The sequence below is a fragment of the Suricata suricatta genome, chromosome 5 (assembly GCF_006229205.1).
Source record: "Suricata suricatta isolate VVHF042 chromosome 5, meerkat_22Aug2017_6uvM2_HiC, whole genome shotgun sequence".
In the NCBI taxonomy this organism is placed as follows: Eukaryota; Metazoa; Chordata; class Mammalia; order Carnivora; family Herpestidae; genus Suricata; species Suricata suricatta.
In genome coordinates, this window is record NC_043704.1 from 96,480,836 (window position 1) to 96,503,068 (window position 22,233).

Consider the following 22,233-nt stretch of genomic DNA (forward strand, 5'->3'; position numbering starts at 1 on the left):
GGTGCTGTAAAAGCAACTTTATTTAAACATAACCACCCCCACCACCAAAAAAAGAAGAGGGAAAAAAAAAAAGTAAAGAAAATAATAAGGGAAAAACCCAAGACACACTTCCTATGGGGGAAAAACAAAACAGCATGTAATTTCTGTCCTTGATGGAATGTATTAAATAAGCAAACACCCCAACAAGGAAAACAAGTACTACAATGTAAAAATATTAAGAAAAGAAAACCCTCTCACATGCATAAATGAAAGATTGCACACAAAGAACTCACATCTTTTCAAGCTTCGAGAGTTGGTTTAGAAAGGCACATAGTGCTTGCAAAAACAATGGTGAAATCCAAGTAAGGCCTACGGCTGAGTTAATTATACGGTATCAAACAATGTTTTGATTTTATATAATATATCATCCTAGGGGGAAGCTGAGTAATGGGTATGTTGGACCTCTGTGTACTTTTTAAGGCAATGTTTTGACTATAAGTATTTCAAAATAATTTACAACAAAAAGGCTCATGGGAGTTAAGTAGCCATAGAAGCAGTTTACAGGGAGTTAAAGTGGTCTTGGGAGAAGGGCCAGGTGTCACAGATGATACCCAAGAGGGTAGACTTGCAGGGCGTGGCTTGTTGGTGACATGGCAGGCGGTGGGCAGTATTAAGATAACAAAGAGAAAAAAGTCTTCACAAAGATAATATAAATCATGTTTTCTTACATGCACTCTACATTCCTTTCTTTGAAATAAAGCTCATTTAGGGTAAAACTTTAAAAAATTAGATATAGGAGTAATAAATCAGAACCATGGCAAATAGAAGGACACATGTTTGTGAATTCTGTGTACAGAGATAATTCAAACCTCCTAAGCAGGTCTGAACCTGCTGGCAGCCAGGACAGAAAGGGAAACGCAGGAAGTTATAGGGTTCTTGTTATTAGAAAGAGAGATATCCCTACCCTGTGGGTTGAGCAGGGGAGGGAGAAACAAAGAGTAAGAGCAGGGCGTGAGAGAGAACAGATTTCTGGTACCAATTAATTTTTGAAAGGTATCTCAGGCCTTAAACAACAGGGTGTGAAGATGCCTTTGATGACACTTATCCCGTGTCAGCACATATACGGCCAACAACACGTTTACGGTCTCCTTGCATTGCTGGTGGTGTCCTGTTTTGACCTTTGAGTCGAAACCCTTCCCACCTGTTCTTCATCTCTCCGCTAAATGCAGTCACCAGTCCAAAGCTCAGGAGTTAGGCAGGGACTCTGTAGGAATGAAAGTGGACAGGAAATATGGTGAGAGATGGTGATGGGCCCTTTTTTCCGTGCTGAGTGCCACGCGGGAGAGTTGGGGTTTGGTCTGCAGGGAGTGACTGCCACTCAGGGAGGTTTGCCCAGCACAGTGCAGACTTACACCTGCTGTCTCAGCATTGTCACTAACAGCATCCCCTTTTACTTTCAAAGGTACCTCCCTTTGAAAAATGAATTATATTGTCATCCTGCCACCATTCAGCTTTTGCTGAGTATTGTCACATGAGAGTTGGCCTCATGTTGCCAAATGTTAGTAGATCCAACATTCTTGATTTTTAAATGGTGACAACTGTTCAAATGTGGCACACTCTGCGTAGGTAAACACAAACCAAACCAAACCAAACAAAACCGTGTGAGCTGGATTCAGCCCCAGGGCTACCCGTTCATAGCATCTAATGTCTAGATATAGTGAAAGTGAGAAAATCACCAAGAGGGTAAGAGAGCAGGGCCTGGGGTCTTTAAGTCACTGAAGTTGTTTCCTGAACAACAGTATGCTTGAGTTTGGAGAGATTACAGGACCTCGCTCAGACAGCCACAGTCTCACATGACAGTCCTGAAAAAACACTGTCCTTTAGCTATTGGAGGGAGAATTTACATCCGTCGAGAACTCAGTGGTAGGGGAAAGAAAATATATGTAGAACTTTTCAACCGGTAAGTGGGGTTTCTCTCTGTCCCTTATTTCCCGAGTAGCCTTTGTAATTGAAATACCCTTTGGGGTCTGTGGAAATTATTCAAGCTATGAGATGTAGGATTTGTACTTTTTGATAACTTTCTTTTTAATTAGTGGAGAGACTCAAGTCGTATACTGTTCCTGCCTTTACATTTTATTCCTAAGGACTTGCTTACAGAAATACTTTTTTTTTTAAACTACCAAGTAATTATAACTCCTTCGCTTCTATACTGTGTAGCATCATTAAAAGTATTTAAGCTACAGAACCATATTGTTTTGGAATGTCCAGCTGAACCCATGCCACATCCCCAAATGATATAATTTTGGTTGAATCGGCCTATTACACAATGAAAGTTAAAAACAAATTCTATTGTTTTTAATTTTAAAAATAGTTAATGTGAAGGTTCAGATGTGAAGCTGATGGAATCAAGTGCCAGAAAATCTCACGGCTTTATGCATGATTTTCTTTTTCAAAAAACAGAAACCGTGTACAATTTGAGAGAAGAGAATCGACAACTAAGGAAGGCACACCAAGACATGCACACTCAGCTTCAAGACGTCAAGGTAAAACAGAACGGAGCCTTTGACTATTGATTAGTGGCCTGCTTTGCTTTGTAGAATGTCTTTAGAAGTCATTCCCCAATTGACCCGCATTACAAATCCACATTGTTGCTTTGGGCTTTGTGTAAACTGGAGTGTGCCCAGCACTTTTACCATTTCTGCGTTGTGACCCAAAAGACGGTCTGAAAATGCAACTTTTTCGTTAGTACCGAAATGATGCTTTTGCTGGAGGGCTGCATTTTAATAAGCTTTGTGTTTACCAAGGTTTATTAATAATGAGATATTCCTTTGGTTTTGATTTCATCGTAAGTGATTACGACCTTGAGGGAACACATTTTCCATTTCAGAATACTACATTCACAGTCTTCTCTCTACAGTGATTTTTAAACTAAGCAAATGCTACAATAATGACAAATAGCCAGGCAGGCAGAGCTGCGTGTGGGTGCCCGTACCGCTGTCAGCCACAGCAGAAGTTGTCTTAAAATGTTAAATCTCAACATGTAAAATTCTTTTTTGTGTAGCAACAGCATAAGAATTTACTCTCCGAGCATGAACAACTTGTAGTGACTCTGGAAGACCACAAGAGTGCGCTAGCTGCTGCGCAGGTTAGCAGGGTAGCAGCCTCTGGGTTCTTCTTACAGTCTGCTTAACATTTCCGAATTCCTCTATGCATGTAGTCTCTCACAAGTCAGTCTTCAGTAAGTTCCTTAGGACACAGCTCTCTTGATCCTGAGGATCCTGCATGCTTTCAAAATTCAGTCAACAGAATATTAAATAAGCCTTTGATTTTTTTTTTTTTTTTTTTGCACTGTTAGTGTGGTACCTCTGACTATTTCTACCCTCCACTAGACCTTATCTGCAGTGGTCTAATACTTGTTTAAGTCACAGAAATCATCCCTTATATACAGTCTTCTGCCTCTCTCTGCCCTTTGATGACTCTTCTGGTAGGATCTATAGGATTTTATGACGCCAGCTACCTAAGTAAATAATTGTCAAGACTTTTACTTCCATCCCTCCCTCCCTCGCTTCCGTATTCCAGCCTGCAGACACTCCTTTTGGGACTAGGTTTAGAAATTGTTGGTCGGATGACAGAAAATAAGAGATCTCATGTCAGTGAAAAAGGAAAAACAAGAGTTTCAAGTACCCTTTGTTCAAAGCCTCGAACAGTCCCTGGCGCAAAGTGGGCCCACAGTGGGTAGTTCCTGAATGAACAAATGAAGGAATCCAAGAGCTTCTTAAAGCAATACCATACCATGTTTTACAGCTTTCTAGTAGAAGCAAACCAGTAGAAATGACCAGCTTAGTAGGTCATATAGTAGAAGCAAACCAGTAGAAATGACCAGCTTAGTAGGTCTGCACTTCTCTTCTGTTGGAAGAATTAAGAGGAAAACCAACTGTCTGTCCAATCCAGGAGAGCATATGTTATGTCTTGTCTTTATAAAAAAATGATGAGAAGTATAATATGCTGGGCCCTGGCCCATCTTAGAGACTGTAGCATCTGAGTTTGTGGGACTCCTTTTCAATGTAGTCATTGAGTATCTCCCTCTGGAACTATAGCTGCATGGTAGTTTTCACATGTGTACAAATCAAATTGACTTTAGGAGATTATTTCATTCAAAACCTCCTTTATACATTTTTTTTTTTTTACCAAGAATTTATTTGAGGCTGTTTTTCATGCTGAAAAATGTGACAAACCAATTTGAGTATTCCGTGTGCTATGATGGCCACAAATATTAGGCTAAGCAACAATTTGAAAATCCAGAGAAATGTTAAGTAAAAAATGCATTTAATGACCAAAATCAAATTGTGTAGTAAGCATGCTGGGAGTAGTATGGACAAGTAGAAAACGTATTTGTATGTAACTTCTATATTGTATTCTATTTCTTTAAAAGTCTTTTCTGCTCCTCTGAGGGGGGCTGAAGCTGTCCTGCCCCGCCCCTTAAGTCAGGCCAGAACCAGGTGCAGTACTTCGGGTCCCCCCTCCCGTACTTTCCCTGGTTCTCCTTAGGAAATAAATACTGCTCCAAGCACCTCCATTTCTCACCTAAAACATCTTCTAAGACTACATCTTGACAACCTGTTTTCAAGCGTAGTTGAGTGGGGAGAAAGCAAGAATAGAATAGACTTTGAGTTTTCAGTTTGCCAGGGATCTTCATAAGAACTTTTTGTACAGGATTTTATTTAATACTTACAGTCTGCTGAGTTGTTACATTGTGTCCTTTTTATAGCTAAATAAAGTGAGGTCAAAGGGAAATAAAATGGCTGGTCCAAGATCAGTGACCAGAACTGAGCTTCAAGTTTAGGGCCTTGCGGACGTCACGGTCACTTGTAACTTACTTGTAAGCAGTCACCTTTGGAGACTTTCCTGCCCCACAGTTGCTCCATGCCCTGTCGACTCATAATTTCTAGGCTGGAGGCTCACGAGACTGAATTTTTCACATGATCCTTCCATTATTCTCGGTGCACTCTAATATTTGACAACTGCAGCACTACTGCTTTCAAGTATGTGTCTAGGAGGAGGAGAAAGGAGAAATATTTATTAAAAGTATCACTATGTGGGTGTCTTTTTTTTTTCCTTTGACCTCCAAAGTTGGTTTGCAAATGTTTTGATAGATTTCTGGGATAAGAGCCATCATTAGCCATATGCCATGCCTTTGTACAAATTATACAGAAGCCCTCCCCTGAGATAGATTTACTGAGAAAACTTCTTCACCTTTGTGTGAATTGGAAAAAAAACACTAAAAAGGCCCCCCTCCTGACTGGGGTGGAAGAGCCTCATGCCAGGGTGCACAGCTGGGGCTGCGGGGTGCCAGCTAGACTCCAGCCTCCGCTCGCCTGCCCTGCTGTGCGCCCTGGCCAGGAAACTCGTTCAGCAAAGCTTGCTGTGTTCTCTGTCCGTGTTTACGTGGTTGTGTGTTCACACACACAGCATTTCTGTTCTGGGATAACAGTGGTGGTGCATGTGATGAGCTAAGTATGAGCAGGGTCTATTGATTTTCTTAGTTAAGGTATTTAATTTTTTTTCTGCCTTTCTAGTCCTTTGTATTAAAAATATCACGCATGCACACACACACGTACACACAGACACACACATATCACACACACACGCACACCACTACCACATATACACAGATACACCTATAAGAGTGTATTGTAGTTAAATACTTACAGTAGTGCCTTTATCACCTTAGAAGAAAAGACGTTCACAGTTGAGGAATAAAAATCTAGGCTCATTTCATGCCTATGCTATTGCTTTCCTAAATCTGCAGAGCACAATACTGCAAGCATTCTGGAGAATAAGGGACCCTATTTGACTATAAGCTGATGGGAGGGTGTGGTGTGAGTGATTTTATATATATATATATATATATATATATAGTTATTTTAAACTTATGATTCCTTTCTGCTGTAAAACATTACTCAGATCATATTGGTAAAAAATATCTGCACTTGTATTTATATAATTATGTGAATTTTTAAACAGATTTTTTAATGCTGTAAAACTGGTTACAAACAGCCTCTTAATAATGATATTTATACTGGAAAGTTATTTATAAGAATTCTGACTGTTTAACATAGCATGAGACACTAACATCTGTCTTAGATATTTTTTCTCTGTTCCCTTTATGTCTAATTCTCATTTGCATGTGCTCAAAAATGGTTAAGCTTGTCCAAGAGTAGCTAATGCATGGAAATAATCTGCCTATTTTTCCTAATTCGTACTTCGGTATAATATTTTTGTCTAGTCTTCCAGTGAACCCTAATGTCCATCGGTGAACAATGTATCTCTTTCCCTCCTCAAATTGTACAATTTGCATCCAATTGTGCAATTTATACACAGACACAAGTTGCAGAGTATAAACAGTTGAAGGATACTTTGAATCGGATCCCAAGCCTTCGCAAGCCAGAACAAACAGAGCCGCAGAATGTGACCCAGGTGACACATTCTCCACTGGGTGACAGCGCAGCGAGGGAGGAGGCGGCCGCAGAGCCGCGGGAGGTAAGAGGCGTGAACTGGTGTTCTGCGGTGGGTCACTTTCCCCGTCAAGCTGTCGTCAGGTGAACTGCTCCAGATGTTGCCAGCTCTTCGTGCAGAGCAGTGGTTCTCAAATTTTCACGTAGATCAGAGTCCCTGGCAGGGCTGTTAAAACACAGAGAGTTGGGCCCCGTCCAGTTCAGTTTCCCGTTCAGCCATTTTGGGATGAGGCCTGCGTTTCTAACTGATTCAGCTGGTCTGGGTGGGGCGTACCCTTTGAGAACTGCTGCTGTAGTGTTTCCTGGGAAAGACTTTACCGGCTTTGTTTATTCATGTGGGTTTATTTTCTTAAAGGAGCTGTTGTGCTGAGTTTAAAAATTTTTTTTTTACGTTCGTGTCGTTTGGGTTTTTAGGTGGCAGAGTGAGATTAAATGACCATGAGAATATTATGTGACAGCCCACTCAAGTGTTAGGGTTGATAATATAGTTGAACTTGATGCAGTGCTAGGTCCACAAAGAATAAGCCAAAAATTGTATTTAAAAGGTCTTTATAAACTACTAAATGTATGAGTACTGGTCTCTTAATCCACCTTTTTTTTTTTTTTGGTATTCCTGTTCTTCATAAAAGTTGAGGCTTGCTTAAAAAATATCTAATAAGTAGGACATGAAAAGTAGAGTTAAGTTATCTTTAACTCTTACAAAGTTGTTTTAATCACATGCATAATAAATATGGCAAATATGACTCTCTTTCCCCCTAAAAAAGTTGGTTTTTTTAAAATGTTTATTTATTTTTGAGACAGAGAGAGACAGAGTGCGAACAAGGGAGGGGCAGAGAGAGGGGGAGACACAGAATCTGAAGCAGGCTCCAGGCTCTGAGTTGTCAGCGCAGAGCCTGATGTGGGGCTTGAACCCACGAACTGTGAGATCATGACCCGAGCTGAAGTCGGACGTTTAACTGACTGAGCCACCCAGGCGCCCCCAGAAAAAGTTGGTTTTAACAGCGAACGTTTGAGAAGATGTACCTTAAGTTACCATCTTTTGGGAATAATCAAGTTGCTAGGAGTGGCCTTTGTGGAAGTCTTCAGTCATGCAGAGCATTCCTGTCCAGACAGGACCTTCTGTGTCTTCACACACCCATGTTGTTACTGCTAATTTAAGAAAACGCGACCAGGTGCCTGACCTGTGGATTGGTTCTATTCTTCATCCTAGTCTGACTACCAGTTTCCTGGATTAATTCTGTAATGACTCACACCTTCAGTTTTCTCATCTGTGAAGTGGGGGTAGTAGTTTTCTGCTGGAACCTTTCTCACAGAAGTTCTGTGGAGATAAATGGCACGCGTTTGAAAGCACTTAGGGCCCTTTAGAGAGATACTTCATGTAAAGCCAGGGTACTATTATGTCAAACATGGCAGGTACGTGAGGACACATCTCCAAAAGTTGTCCTCCGCTGTCTGAGGACTTCCTTTGCTTAATGTAATACACCCTAGCCTCATCTACATCATTGCAAATGGCACGAGTTCATTCTTTTTGATGGCTGAGTATTATTCCATTACACACCCACACCCACATCTGCTTTATCCATTCATAAGTCAGTGGACATTGGGGCCCTTTCCATAGTTTGGCTGTTGTTGATAATGCTCCTGTAAACATCAGGGTGCTGCATGTACCCCTTCGAATCTGTATTTTTGTATCCTTTGGGTAAATACCTAGTATGCAATTGTGGGTCAGTGGGTAGTTCTATTTTTAACTTTGAGGAACCTCCATACTACTTTCCACCAGTAGCTACACCAGTTTGCATTCCCACCAGTAGTGTAAGAGGGTTCCCGTTTCTCCTCATCCTCACCAACTTCTGTTGTTTCCTGAGTTGTTAATGTCAGCCATTCTGACAGGTGTGAAATGGTTTCTCATTGTGGTTTTGATTTGTGTCTCCCTGACGTGCGATGTGGAGCATCTTTTCGTGTGTCTGTCAGCCATCTGGATGTCTTCTTTGGAAAAGTGTTTATTCTTACCATCTGCCCCGTTCTTCACTGGATTATTTGGTTTTTTGTGAGTGCTGAGTTTGATAAATTCTTTTTAAAAATTTTTATTTTTTAAATGTTTTTATTTTAGAGAGAGCGAGCGAGCACGTGTGAGTGGAGAAGGGTGGGGGTGGGGCAGAGGATCCCAAGCAGGCTGTGCACTGACAGCAGAGAGCCTGATGTGGGGCTTGAACTCACCAACTATGAGATTATGACCTGAGCCAAAGTCAAACGCTTAACCTACTGAGCCAACCAGGCGCCCCCAGTTTGATAAATTCTTTATAGCTTTTGGGTACTAACTCTTTATCAGGCATGTCATTTGTAAATATCTTATTCCATTCATAGGTTGCCTTTTAGTTTTGTTGATTGTTTGCTGTGCAGACATATTTATTTATTTATACAATCCAGTTTCTCAGTTATAGTTCTGCTAATTTAAGATGTCTTCACATGTATTTCCATTTGGAAGAGCAATCTGACCAAAGAAGTCCTTTTTTCTGATAAGGAAGGATGGAAGGGGGAAAGGAATGATCAGTTTTCTTACCATATTTTATCATCTCTATTTTGCCCCTCTTTTCAAGTAATGAAGATCACATGGAAATCTCTGAAACTTTAAACCTGGGAAAACCAATTTAAACCATCAAGTTTTTGAAGGGGAGTTCTTTATAAAAAGACATGTCTTTTTTTGTTGTTCAGAATTTTCTATATTAACAATACAAAATATTTACAAAATATTTCTTCTGACTTACAAAGAGATACTACTTTAATATGTTAACAATATTTTATTGCATGGTTTAATGGGCACTATTTTTAGCTAACATGGATGTCTATTAGTAGTGGCATTCTATTTTCTATTAGTTGATAAAAAATAAACCCAACTTAGCCTCAGTATGATCTTATCCTTGTCTTCTCTTAAATAAAACAAAAATTAATGTTTATTTTTAAGAGAGAAAGAGAGCACTAACAGTGGGGGGTGGTGTGCAGAGAGAGAGAGGGAGACACAGAATCTGAAGCAGGCTCCAGGCTTCAAGCCATCAGCACAGAACTTGATGTGGGGCTTGAACCCATGAGCCGTGTGATCAGGACCGGAGCTGAAGTCGGAGTCTTAACAGACTGAGCCACCCAGGAGCCCTTGTCCTTCTCTTTTTAAATCATTATTATTTTTTTAACTTTTATTTATTTAAGTAATCTCTACCTATACCCCACCTGGGGCCAAACTCATGACTCTGAGATCAAAAGTTGCATCTTCTTTATTCTGAGCCAGTAAGGTACCCTAGTTTTCAAATATTGAAAACAAAATTTACATGGGAGAGAATCATGTAAACACTTCATCACTTGAAGTCTGAGGGTATTTTTTCCTTTTTGGTCTGAAGGAAAACAGGAGTTAGACTGCTTTTGAGGGAAGGGTCTGCTGCAGTGTGGTCATGTATAGGCTTTACTCTGAGGTTACTTACTGTATTCTTTCCGAGATGAAATTTTGTTGTTAACTCTATTTTATAGGTGAGATTACAGAGGGAGAAGAGTTAAGTGACACCATTGCAGCCATACTTTTCAGTCAGGACTCTCTATTTCTAGACTCGAGGAGTTTGCTTATGTGGTAACCCCATAGACATGGTAATAAAGAGGTTATATCACTGCTTTCAAAATAGAAGAGTGTCATTTCCAGTGATGTGCTTGGCCTAGGTGTCTCGGAATAGTGATGTGTGGCAGACCCATGAAGCAGTTTCCAGAAGAACAGAGGAAACAAAGCGTTACCCTCCCACGCAGAAGGAGGCAGAGATTCCGGCCCCAGCGGAGCTGAACCAGCAGGAAGCGGAACCCCGAGAGCCGGAGGAGCGCCAGGTGGAGGAGGAGCACAGGAAGGCCCTGGAAGAGGAGGCCATGGAGCAGGTCGGGCAGGCCGAGCATCTGGACGAGGAGCATGACCCGTCCCCAGAGGAGCAGGATCGGGACTGGAAGGGACAGCGTGACCAGAGAGAAGCAGCCAGCCTTCTGGGAGGGCGTGCTCACGCCGAGGTACGAGGTCATCCACTTCACCTCCACCCGGATTCTGTGTCGTCCGCTGGGATAGGGAGCGTGGCTTTGTTTTTAAATATTGAAAAAGCCTCCCCGTATCCGACAGTCTCTAAAATAAAATTTGAGCAATTTTACTGAATGTTACATGTACATCCATCTTTATGTGCACATATTTAAGTTTTCTCTTGTCATGTTAATAGCATAGCTGCTCCCGTACCTCCATACCTCAGAAAGCTGACCGAAGGAATCGGAAAGCTGTTGGCATAGTTTCTTTGCCAGTCGTGCGGGACAAGGCAGCCTCGTGCTCACGCGGGTCCCTCGAGCAGGAGGAGGACCTATGAGAGCCTGACTGGGCACCTCCTCGGAATGTGCTCAAGTCCCAAGGGCAGTTTGAGGCCCAGAAAGGTCTCATTTTCTATGATCAGAAGTCTCCTTCTCCATGGTCATTTACTACCAAATGGTACATTGGCTTTTGCACATTCATCTTCAAAGTGGTTATTAAGTTGTCAAAAGGCCGATCTTATCACGTAAGGATGCCCCGCTGGGCGCTGGGTGAGTGTGCTTAGCCAGTCTCTGCTCAGCCTCCCCCTGCTGGAGCTCTTCCCTCTCACGTAAATAAGACCTTTTTCTCTTTGAAAAATCCATTATTACTAGAAATCATACTTTAAATGAACTCGAAGTAACACTGAATGCAGAGAAGTATCTTTCTTCCTCTGTCTATAAGCTGATACCTGACACTGGGTGACCTGGTCTTCACATAGATGCCAGTCACCTTGTATTTATGACTGAGGTTCTGTTTGGCTTCGAACTTTCTAAGACTTCAAGCTGCCTGAGATTTTAGGCTGAGGGGGTGTAACGGCCTCTGTTGTAGGACTCCTTCATTGTTGCAAACTCAGCATGGAGGAGCCTTTCCCAGTCTTGCATCCCTCATGCAGCTTTTTTCAAAAGTAATTCCCCTTTGGGTTTAGTTCCCCTTAACCCTGCACCTTCTTCCCTTTGGTGAATATTGTGTGTGCTTGTGTTGGTTGGGAGAGCGGGTGACCAAGGAGTGAGTGGTGGATAGCTTGGTGGGAAGCAGAGCTTAAGAATTCCTGGATCAGTTTTTCCTTTCATCAGAAGGTACTATCTACTCAGCCATTCTCTTTTTCTTTCTTTTTTTTTTATGTTTTTTATTTATTTTTGAGAGACAGAGACAGCACGAGCAGGGGAGGGTCAGAGAGAGAGAGAGAGAGACAGAATCCGAAGCAGGCTCCAGGCTCTGAACCGTCAGCACAGAGCCTGATACGGGGCTTGAGCCCATGAACCGTGAGATCATGACCTGAGCCGAAGTCAGATGCTTAACTGACTGAGCCACCCAGGCGCACCGCCCCCCCCCCCCGCCCCATTTTCTTTTTCTTTGAAAGAATTTGTTCTCTGCCCCTCTGCCCTTATCTGAAATTTGGCACTTTTTGGCTGTGGTTGGCCTGAGATTGGTTCTGCATTCCTAGAATTAATTGGCGTCCCTGGATCTTACACTCCTCATGGAAAAGCCTTAGCTGCAGCTTCAGCTCACAAATTGCTACAATTAATGTGAGGTTACTATGTGCCCACTTAGAGGAGCGCCTTTTGACGTTCATTTAGTTAAGGTTCAAAAGGGATTTCTTCTGTTTTGCCCTCTTCCTTGTGAGACGGAGCACAGTGAAAATCTGCCAAAATGCCAGCAAATCGAGGAGATCAGTTGCTAAAAGATGCCAAGGGTGACTCAGAGAGTCGGGAAGGACGGGTTCTGGCTCAGGGTGACCTCAGACCTGACGTATAATCCCAGTCCACTTGCCAGGTCGGTGTTAATTAAAAAAACAGGCCTGCCTCGTGCGTTCGTCAGGAGAAACCACGACAGGGGACGCCTGGAGGACCTGACCGGTTTTGCTCAGCACCCCCACATTTCCCCCCAGGTGTATCCCTCAGCCAGGCCGGCCCCCAAAGTGCGATCACCCTACGAGGAGCAGTTGGAGCAGCAGAGACTGGCGGTGAGACGGGCTGAGGAGGCACAGCGGCTGCGAGAACAGCAGGAGGCTCTGCACCAGCAGCGGCTGCAGGGGCACTTGTTGAGGCAGCGGCAGCAGCAGCAGCAGCAGCAGCTTCTCGCTGGAGGGGTGGCCCTGCAGGGGCAGGCCAGCCCCGAGGAGGGCCGGCCACAGCCCCCGGAGCAGCTACGGTAGCCTTCCCCCTCCCCGCGTTCACCTGAGCAGCCGGCGCACAGTGGCACCGGGCGTCTGCTCCTGTAGCTGGCGCGGAACAACCCCTTGAGAATTACATTCCCAAATATTTAATTTCTAAAATAATTAGCTTTTTTTTTCCTGATTAAAAACATTAGGTCTCTAAGCTTAGTTTAGAGAGAGAAGCTGGCAGGTTCTATGCTAACTTTATTTTACTTTATCTCATGAAAGGTGTTTTATGTTTTTTAAGGTATCCTTTGAAATCGTATCTGGAATCTTTATGAAACCCAATAGCATAAGTTTAAAAAAAAAGAAAAAGAAACTCTTGATGACTTTTTAAGAACTGTTGAAAAATGTATTACTACCTTTAAACGTAAATGACTTGGGTCAAATTGTGCCACTGAATTTGTCACTGAATTGATAACGTTTGTGTCCCCTGCAGGCAGCAAGCCCATTATGACACAGTGGATCATGATATTGTTCAAGGAGCAGAGGACCAGGGCGTCCAAGAAGAGGAAGGAGGTGGTGAGGCTTCTCGGATTGGGAATGTGTTAATACACTTACTTGGTAATAGGGAATATCGGCTCAGAGTTGCCCGCACAGCCAAGTACACTCAGGGAAGACTTGTGTCCCGCACGCCTTTTGTTGTTGCTGCTGTTATGTTGTTGGTAATATTTCCTTTAAAAAAATTTTTTTAATGTTTATTCATTTTTGAGAGACAGAGAGTGAGTGGGGGAGGGGGAACAGAGAGACACACACAGAGTGAGAAACAGGCTCCAGTCTCTGAGCTATCAGCACAGAGCCTGATGCGAGGCTTGAACTCCCAGATGGTAAGATCCTGACCTGAGCCGAAGTCGTCTGCTCCACCAAATGAGCCACCCAGGCACCTCTTTTGTTGGTAATATTTCCAAACAGTGCACGTTGGTGGCCACAGCTGCCCAAGATCATCTGTTTCCTTCCTAACATTTTTTTTCCTGTAGTTTAAGCTTTTTGTGTACTGAATTGCTCTTTCTGACACATTATCATAGGACAGTTAAACTCTGGGAAATGGCTCCATTTTTCTCCTTACCTTGGAAGCCTTTGGATCGTTGCCTTGAAAGTTTTTCAGATTCAGGCACTGGTAGCTTTCACTTGTGGCAAGCATCTCATATGCAATTTACCAACTATCCCTTCCTTCCTGTCTAACAGAACTAGGAAGCAACTAACTCTCTGGCAACTCTAACCCTCAGTTAGGTATCCCTTGTAAAAGAGTCTAAAATAAGGTGATTACCCAAACTCCCTCTATAGCCTGTTCTGATATTTTATAGCCCTCACAGTCAAGAAATTGTTTTCCTTATGTCCCCCTGTGCAGCACTTTAAGCTTCTTTGTTCCATTATCAGTAAGACTAGAGAACAGTTTATTCCTTATTTATTTAATGAATCCCTTGGTGCACTTGAACCCTGATGGGAAGTTACCTTGCATCTCTGTTTTCTGTAAGCTAAATACTCACCGTATACTTAACCTTTTCTCTTATAGCTTACTTAAAAAGGAGTTTGTTCTTCTGTTTTTATGCTCTAATCTAAATTTCCTTTATGGAGATTTTTTTTTTCCCCAAAAGCAGCAAGTAAATGTCTGCAGGAGTTGAACTGTGAGATGCATCTGTGTGGGGGCAGCCCTCATCACCGCCATGTGATGGGGTGTTCTTTCTTTCATTTCCTGACACGTTACCAGTTTCTTCTTTTGGTTCCTCTGATATTACCAAAAATTAGCTGACAATTTTAGCATTCTTTTGTTGAGAAAGTTTTATTACTGTTTTTCGTATAACAAGAGGGGGAATGCAGCTCTTATAAACATTTGCTTTTAGAAGATTAGAATGTGTCACTCACCCATGCTATCTCCTTAGATACATGGTCTGGGAAAAGGACGTAGTTTTATTCAGAAAAGCTAAGGTGTATGCCTTCTGTTGAATTAACCTATTTCTCTGTGGAGGAGAGATTGGGTGACATAGTGTGTAGGAAAGCCCACTGGTGGCTTTTCTTTGAGTGAACAGGCAGAATCCTGTCTGGTTCATCTGCACTGATACTAGTTTCTTTGACTTGCTAGCCTATGAGAGAGAAAACCAGCACCAAGATGAGGCAGAAGATGACCCAGAGAATGGACATGAACCTCAAGATCAGGGGCCCCATGAAGCTGATCTGGACTCCGAGGCAGATGTAAGTGTCCTCTCTTTTGGTCATGACACTGGGAAACTCACAAGGTAGAAAGGAAACTTGAAGGTTGGCCTGACACCACGCCTCTGGCTCCGGAGAGGTCTGTTACTTCGTCGGTGCAGAAGGAAGGCGGCTTGCGTGATTACAGAGGTGATGTTGTTAACTGTAAACTGGGGATGTGTGTGTCAGGAAACTGGCTCAGAAGCTGCTCTGCGAAAACATAGGCGTTTCCCTCTGACAACTTCTAGATCGAGAAAAGCAGTAATGAAAAGCATTGAAATATGTAGTAATTCTAAAAATGAAAAAAAAAAAAGCAAGTGTGGGAGTTAGAGGGCCAGAGAAAGGAAGTGAACCATTCTGAGGTCTGCTAGGCCATTACATATGTCATGTGACTCTGTCATTGACCACTGTAATCAGTACATGCATAAGGGGCTTGAGAAATGAAAAAAAATCCTCAGGTACCATAATGCTGTAGAAAACTCAGAATATGAATGAGTAGAGACCTCATAACCAAGAATGTTCTTTGTGTTTGCCAAGGAAGGACCTGGACCCCAGTTCGCCTGTGTGGCTGGGGCCTGAGGCAAGCAGGCGTCAAGCGGGTGTGTTCTTGTGCGTATGTGTAGATGAGTTTGACAACTTGCTTTAGCTCTTCTGTGTTTTTTGCTAATAGAACCGCCACTGTGTTTATGAAATCCAGTCTCTGCCACCATATGGGTCCTGTCTGTATTGAAAGGAGGGTCCATCTATCCTTCCTGGATACTCGTTGAGAAAGCCATCCTGATGATAGCTGCCTAAAGCCCCCTGGGTGGAAACAGCTTTTTTAATCCTTTCATTTCTTTTTTTTTCTAATGGGTGGAAACGACTTTTGTACTTAACTGGAGCAGAGCTGTGGCAAAGCGCATTTGCCTGTGGCCCCGGGTTAGCACTTGGGCACGTGTGCTCAGGAAAGGGCAGGAGCTCCGGGATCAGGGAACGAGCCGGTGACGGTGAAGGGACGGTGAAGGGACGAGGGAGCAGCAAGAACGTGGGTGTGCCTGTGCGGGTGTGGCGGGGAGACAGGGCGCCTGTCCCAGGGTCTGCCCTCGGAGAGGTGCCTCCTGCTTCGGGGACTTGACCCTCAAACCCTCGCTCTCCTGCCAGCACGTCACTCGTTCTGGAGGACACACCGCCGCCCCTCCTCCCATTCCTTCCTTTAATTAGAAATCGTTTGCTGGCGTGTCTCTCTCTCTTTGTCTCATCTAACAATTTTTCTTAATTAAGAGAATTTTGTCCAGCTTTTTTGAGGTACATTTGATCATCTGACTGTTGATTGGAATGTAACAACTGTGTCTGTTACACTTCACTTATTAGCTTGCTGAGAGTTGGGCCCAGTGTGGACATTTCTGTCGGCTTTTGCCCAAGTCCTTCGGTACTTTGCTTCTGAAGAAAATGTGTTGCATTTTTCCTATGCTTCCACACATATTATTGATAATGCTCAGAAAGAAATCTATATAACGGATTGTGGAGTAATTGGCATTTAGTGTGAAGGTGATGATTTGTCACTGTATTCCCAAGAAAAGTGTCATCTGCACTTGAATGAAGTGTGTAGCCGGGGATGTGCATGTAATAAGTCAGCTGAGTCCGATGAGCTCTTGACTATGTTCAAGGCTCCGAAGTGAATTGAAGTGGAATCTTGTTGCCTGGAGAACGCTGATGTGGATCCAATCTCACTCTGAGGCCTCATCTCTGGGAAGCGTTTGCTGCTTCAGTTAAGTGTCCTGTTGGTGACCCTGGAGTGATCCAGACTCCGCTGCAAGCATTATCGTTCCTGCCCGGGCTCGGGCTTTAAAATCTGAATCTTTATGAGGACATGCATTATTTTGAAAGGTGCTTTGGGAATTTAAGTGGAGAATAGAGATAATTCTCAAGTTGATCCTGTGAAGGCCATTTGTTGAACACCATAACTCAGAGCTGCTGGAGGGAGGGCTGGGAGGGGGAGATTTGTCAAGATCTATTGCTGAAGACTGGGTTCACTCGGCTCTTTTTCTGTCCTTTGCCAGTGCAGTGTCTCTCTTCTGTGGTGTTGATCGTTCTATAGAAACGTGTCCCATGCTAGAAACTGTTTACTTCTGGATTAGCCCCTTCTTAGGGACACGGACTTTTTCTTAGGTCCTTTATGATGTGGGCCTTCTCACTCTTCAATGGCTGTTTGCCCCCTTCATGGGTAAAGCATTGCTTGCAGAGGAAAGCTTGTCTGTATAAAACTCAGCATACTCAGGAAAGAAGTTGCTCTTTGCCTCTCTAAATCTCCCAGTTTAGTGCTTTCTCCCTCGTGGTCTGTTAGGTTTGACTAACTATTTTTCTTGTCTATTTAGTTATTCTCACATTTCTTGTGCTAGAATTTAGAGGACTGTCTTGGAATCGCTTGCAGAAAACAAGTGCTGTCTGTATTCACCCTGATCCATCAGTCTCTGACAAATAAAGCAGGAGTTTTATCTTTTGACAGTGGGATGTGTACTTGTGAGGCTTGGCAGGGAGAGAGTGGAACAGTCTGCTGAAGGCCGATTTCATTTTCTGCCAGTGTGTGGCCTTTCCAATGAAATTAAATTTGATCCTGGGTTTTGAGGTAGTGGTTGCTTCTTATTAAAATTTTGCAGAGGGCAGCTGTCGAGGATATAAACCCAGCCGACGACCCCAATAATCAAGGCGAAGATGAATTTGAGGAAGCCGAGCAAGTGAGAGAAGAAAGTTTGCCAGATGAAAATGAAGAGCCAAAACAAAGTAATGCAAAGCAAGAGAATGCAGAAATGGAAGAACATTTGGTGGTAAGCAGACGCTGCTACAGAGGGTGGTTTCAACCTGGGCGTCTTAATACCGGCCTGACTGATGCAAAAGGTCAGTCCTAATGCACACTGACAGAAGGTTCGCCTCTTTGGTTGGTTTTTAGGCCGTGATGTGAAATGCTATGCCCACACTCGGGGGGGGGGGGGGGGGGGGGGGGGGGGGGGGGGGGGGGGGGGGGGGGGGGGGGGGGGGGGTGTAACACACATTCTAGGTTTTGTGTTGGGAAGGATTATTTATCATTTCCTGGCCACCAGTGCATTGAAAGTGCATTTTTTATGGCAGAAGCTTGCTCTTCATCCCAGAGAACTATAAAACGCATCTCCACTGTTCAGTAACCTAAGCTTCCCCTTATGTTTCAACAGATGGCAGGAAACCCAGACCAGCAGGAGGATAATGTCGATGAGCAGTACCAGGAAGAGGGAGAAGAAGAGGTAGGGAGGTGGGGTGCAGGACGCTGGCCGAACGGCTTTGTGCCTCACACTCCCCTTTCGGGGCAGCATGGCTTTGATGCTCCTTTGGTAGACACGTACAGAAGGACATAGTTGGGATGGGAAAGGATGGTTCCAAGAGGAAATGGACTGTGGAGGTGGAGACATTTGGTTAGAAGGTAATAGAATCCTGCTTTCTGGTCTGCACTAGGAATTTTGAACTAAAATAGGTCATCGGCCCTCCAGGAATGGCGGACTTGGGTTTGCATGATATTAGTAAGAATACTTTCTCTCATTTCTTTCCCTCATAAAAGAGAGAAGAACAAAGTTTTGCATGTCAGGTCTGGGGGTCTGGATCAACCCTAACTTGCTCTGTAGACATTGCCACAGGGGTGCCCCAAGTGTCCCTCAGACTACACTTAACACCTTCCGAAAAAAATTTTAGCATCTCTACTTTTTTCCTCTTCTAAGAATTTAGTGTCATAATGAAATGTAATGATAAAGAAAAGGAAAAAAAAAAACGTAAGGAGGTCAGTTGAATAAAATGCATTTGGGTGCAATTTCTTAAAATTCATTTTAGTTTCCTTGTTACTGTAAACTCCTAGCAGATTATCTCTAGTTAGCTTTGTGGAGCAGCCCCCGTCCTGGCGGCACATCGTGCACATGGTGGGTGAATGCCACTGCTGGTAGCTGGTTAGTCACCGCCCTCTACCGCACGGACCCCTGAAGTTCCGAGCCTGCGGACATGACGCGGACGCCAAGGCCCTGTGTTTGGTCGTTTCTGGCCCAGGAAGTGGCCCACTAAGCCAGAGCTCTGGTTCAGGGCTGTTTCTGAGCCAGCCTTCTTGCCCATGTGGAGCGTTAGCCCTAACGGGAACTGCATAAACGGATGGATGAAAGGCTGTCTGAACCAACACCCCCACCCATGGGAGTCCTGCCCAGGACACATGTGCTGCCACACTGGCGCGTGCGGTTCTCTCGATGAGCCCTGCTGCCTCGTTTTGTGGCATTTGTTGCCCACTTCTCGGAGTGCATGCGAAAATGTGTGCTTCTCTCGGGAAAACAGAAAGGCATGTTGGTCTTTACAGCCATTGGCAACCTACATCTCTAGGCACGTGTAGTCTCCCAGGCTTGATCTTTTTATCCTCTCTCTTTTCTCATGCTACCATTCAGCCTGGTCAAGATCCTGAGCTCTGTTATCACAAGAGAACATTAGAAAAACTAGCAGCCATGAATATTAAGACATTTGGCAAGAAAAAGATACTCATCTGGACTTTTCTTGTAACAGGATGTCTGAATTAAATTACTCTGTCTCATTATGTCAGGTGCCAGGAATCTTTGAGGGATGAAAAGACAAGAGATTCACCTTGGCTTCTTTTTAAAAATGCAGAAGGCTAAACATAAAATTTTAATCAGTATTTACTGATTATTTTTCACCTTTACATTATGTCAGTCAAGGTAGAGAGAGCAGTCCTATGATCCAAGAGGGATCAAGGATAGGAAGAAAAGAAAGAGACAGGAGGGGAAGAGAAGGGTGGCAGGCAGAGGTGAGGGCCACTGTGGGCAGAGGTGAGGGCCGCTGTGCTGCATCCCGCAGGTGGGTTGAGCCGACCAGAGCCCTTTTCTGTCCCTGCAGTGGGCCCCCAGTCCCGCTTCTCTTTCTCTGGTTCCCTGCTCTGAAGTCCTGTCGGGTGCTTCTGCCCCACGTTCTGACCCTGTCCTGTGTAGGGTCAAGGTGGCACACCCTACCAAGTGTGACTGTCCTCAGTGTGCCTTTGTCTCTCCCCATATGACCTCCCTTTCTGCCCCCCAGCGCCCCTTGCACAGGCTGTGTTGCATGCCTTGGGCAGTTCCTGAGATGGCTAGTTGTGGGATCTTCCCATCTTCTTCCACTGTGCCCCGTCCTTCCCTTGAGAAGGGAGAAGAGTGGTTCCCAAATACCATGTGGGGACTAGTAATAGAGATGAAGTTCTCAGCAGACTGCAGCAAAATGAGAAAAAGAGGTGTACAGTATGTGAGACCAGAGCGTGTTGTTATAGGTGATGTGTGTGACACATCCGTGGGAAGCTCTGAAAACCACGTGGTGCCCTGTATCGTGCATCCTTCCTACCTGCACTGAGCCTCACAGTCTTCCAGCTGTCCCCACAGACCGCAGGGATGGACGGCTCATCGCCACTGTCGGTTCCCTCCCTTCCTTCCGACTCACCTGCCTTCTGTCAGCATTGGCTCCCAGGGAGGAAATGCATCTTGCCTGGGCTGTCCCTGCTCAGAGCTATAGCCCATCATTCTTGTGACTTGAGGCGTGTCTGGGTGGCTGAGTTGTTAAGTGTCCAACTCTTGATTTTGGCTCTGGTCATGATCTCATGGTTCGTGAGACTGGGCCTGGCATCGGGCTCTGTGCTGACAGCACAGAGCCTGCTTGAGATTCTCTCCCTCTCTTTCTCTCACCTCCCCCCCATTCCCCCCCCCCAAAAAAGTCTTATGACTTGAGTTCAGAGAGTGGGGCCCAAAGCAAGTGTGCTTTTTGGAATTTTACACTATCCCTGCCTTCTTTTATTTTAGTGTAGTAGCATTACTCTTCTAAGGCATAAAGATGATGGTTATGAGCAAGTGTTCATGGCTTATCGTTTGGGATATTCATGTGGGGATCCCATCCTCGTGTTGCTTACTTTGCAGATTTATTATCTGAATGTTCATTTTCTCCAATGTAATTGAAATTAGATCCATCTGAACCCTCATGGGAGAGCGAGCACAGGGATGTTTGGTCACCGTAGGTGGCAGAGCCCCCCCTGTTTGGCATTACTCAGCAAGCAGGGGTGTCCGTCACTGTAGCTGACGCTGCTGAAGCCTTTCCTGTGTCCCTGTCCATCCACCTCAGGGAAGCCGAGCCTCCTTGACTACATGAGGCCCGGCCTTCCGGTTCCTGCCTCATCCGTGACAGCTTTGATGTGAAAAGCCAAAGCCCATTTTAGACTCAGTAAATCTGTCTTATTTTGACTATTCAATTTTGCTACTTCACATAGGGACCATTTCTAAAAATGGCTAAAACATTAGATTCAGTGAACAAAAATGAGTAAAGAGGAGCAGTGTTGGGAAATTTTTGACAAAATGTTCGCATCAGCTTCAGCAGGATACTGAAGAAGGTCGCATGTGGAAGACATTATAAAAGAGTAACATTAGTCTTCAAAGTATGTTTGAAAATTAGAAACTCCACATCCTTTGTTCCTTTTCAGTAATGCCTTTTAATAAGAGTTTGAATTACTTTTGCCCCAAACACAAAGACTATATTATCAGAATAATAATGCATACATATATATTTGAAAATTATGAAATTTTTATTTGTGGGTTCTCTAAATTAGAGTCATTTACATCAGGGCTTCTTACCTCAGATTATATTGACGACTGATAAATAACCCAAATTTTCTTGAATAGATCTCCAGAGAAGAAAGAACTTTCGCAAGGGTCTTTCTCTCCCTAATCAGAGACCTTCTTAACCCAGCTCTCACTGTCACTCAAGCTAGTGGCTCTCAGTCTTTACTGTGGCTAAGAATCATCTTGGAGAGTTTGTGAAAAGTACAAATTCCTAGATCGGACTTTATCCTTGGAAGTTTTGATCTTACCTGGGTGGGGCCTGGGAATCAGAGTTCCAGGAACACACTGGAGAAGCATTTCTAGGACAGGTGGCCCTGGGCAGACTGGAAGTCTGAACCTCCTAAACCTTCTGGGTAAAATCATGTGCCTTTGTGTCTATTTGCATACATTTGCATTTCTCCCCAAAGTCTAAAAGAGTCTATGACTCCCTCCTCACATACAAACACACAGAAAATTTAAAAATCACTGATTTTTTTTAATCAAACCCTTTTACTTTATAGATAAGAAATTTGAGCTTCAGAGAAGTTGGCTAAATTTTTGAAGGTCACACAGCTTGTTATTGTTGGACCCATGATTAGACCCCACCCAGGTCTGATTTTAGAGGCTACTGTAATTAAGTATACCAAGCACAGTAAGTAAATAGTTGATAGGGATGAGTTCTTCTTTATAGTAGTGAATGGAGAAGGAGTGATGAATTAG

The 22,233-nt window shown here is 43.8% G+C and overlaps 1 protein-coding gene across 4 annotated transcripts in view; it reads left to right on the forward strand.

The window, feature by feature from the left end:
• The window catches only part of GOLIM4 (golgi integral membrane protein 4), a 79,829-nt gene that overhangs the window by 52,844 nt on the left and 4,752 nt on the right, over positions 1 to 22,233 (forward strand). Inside the window, exons 6-14 of one of the 4 annotated variants that reach the window (XM_029939940.1) lie at positions 2,440 to 2,522; positions 3,041 to 3,124; positions 6,361 to 6,519; positions 10,194 to 10,526; positions 12,458 to 12,720; positions 13,164 to 13,246; positions 14,805 to 14,914; positions 17,548 to 17,715; positions 18,097 to 18,165. In XM_029939940.1, the coding sequence (XP_029795800.1) occupies positions 2,440 to 2,522; positions 3,041 to 3,124; positions 6,361 to 6,519; positions 10,194 to 10,526; positions 12,458 to 12,720; positions 13,164 to 13,246; positions 14,805 to 14,914; positions 17,548 to 17,715; positions 18,097 to 18,165 (1,352 nt within the window). The remainder of the gene's footprint in view (positions 1 to 2,439; positions 2,523 to 3,040; positions 3,125 to 6,360; positions 6,520 to 10,193; positions 10,527 to 12,457; positions 12,721 to 13,163; positions 13,247 to 14,804; positions 14,915 to 17,547; positions 17,716 to 18,096; positions 18,166 to 22,233) is intronic. The other 3 variants (XM_029939941.1, XM_029939942.1, XM_029939943.1) reach the window with 3 other exon arrangements.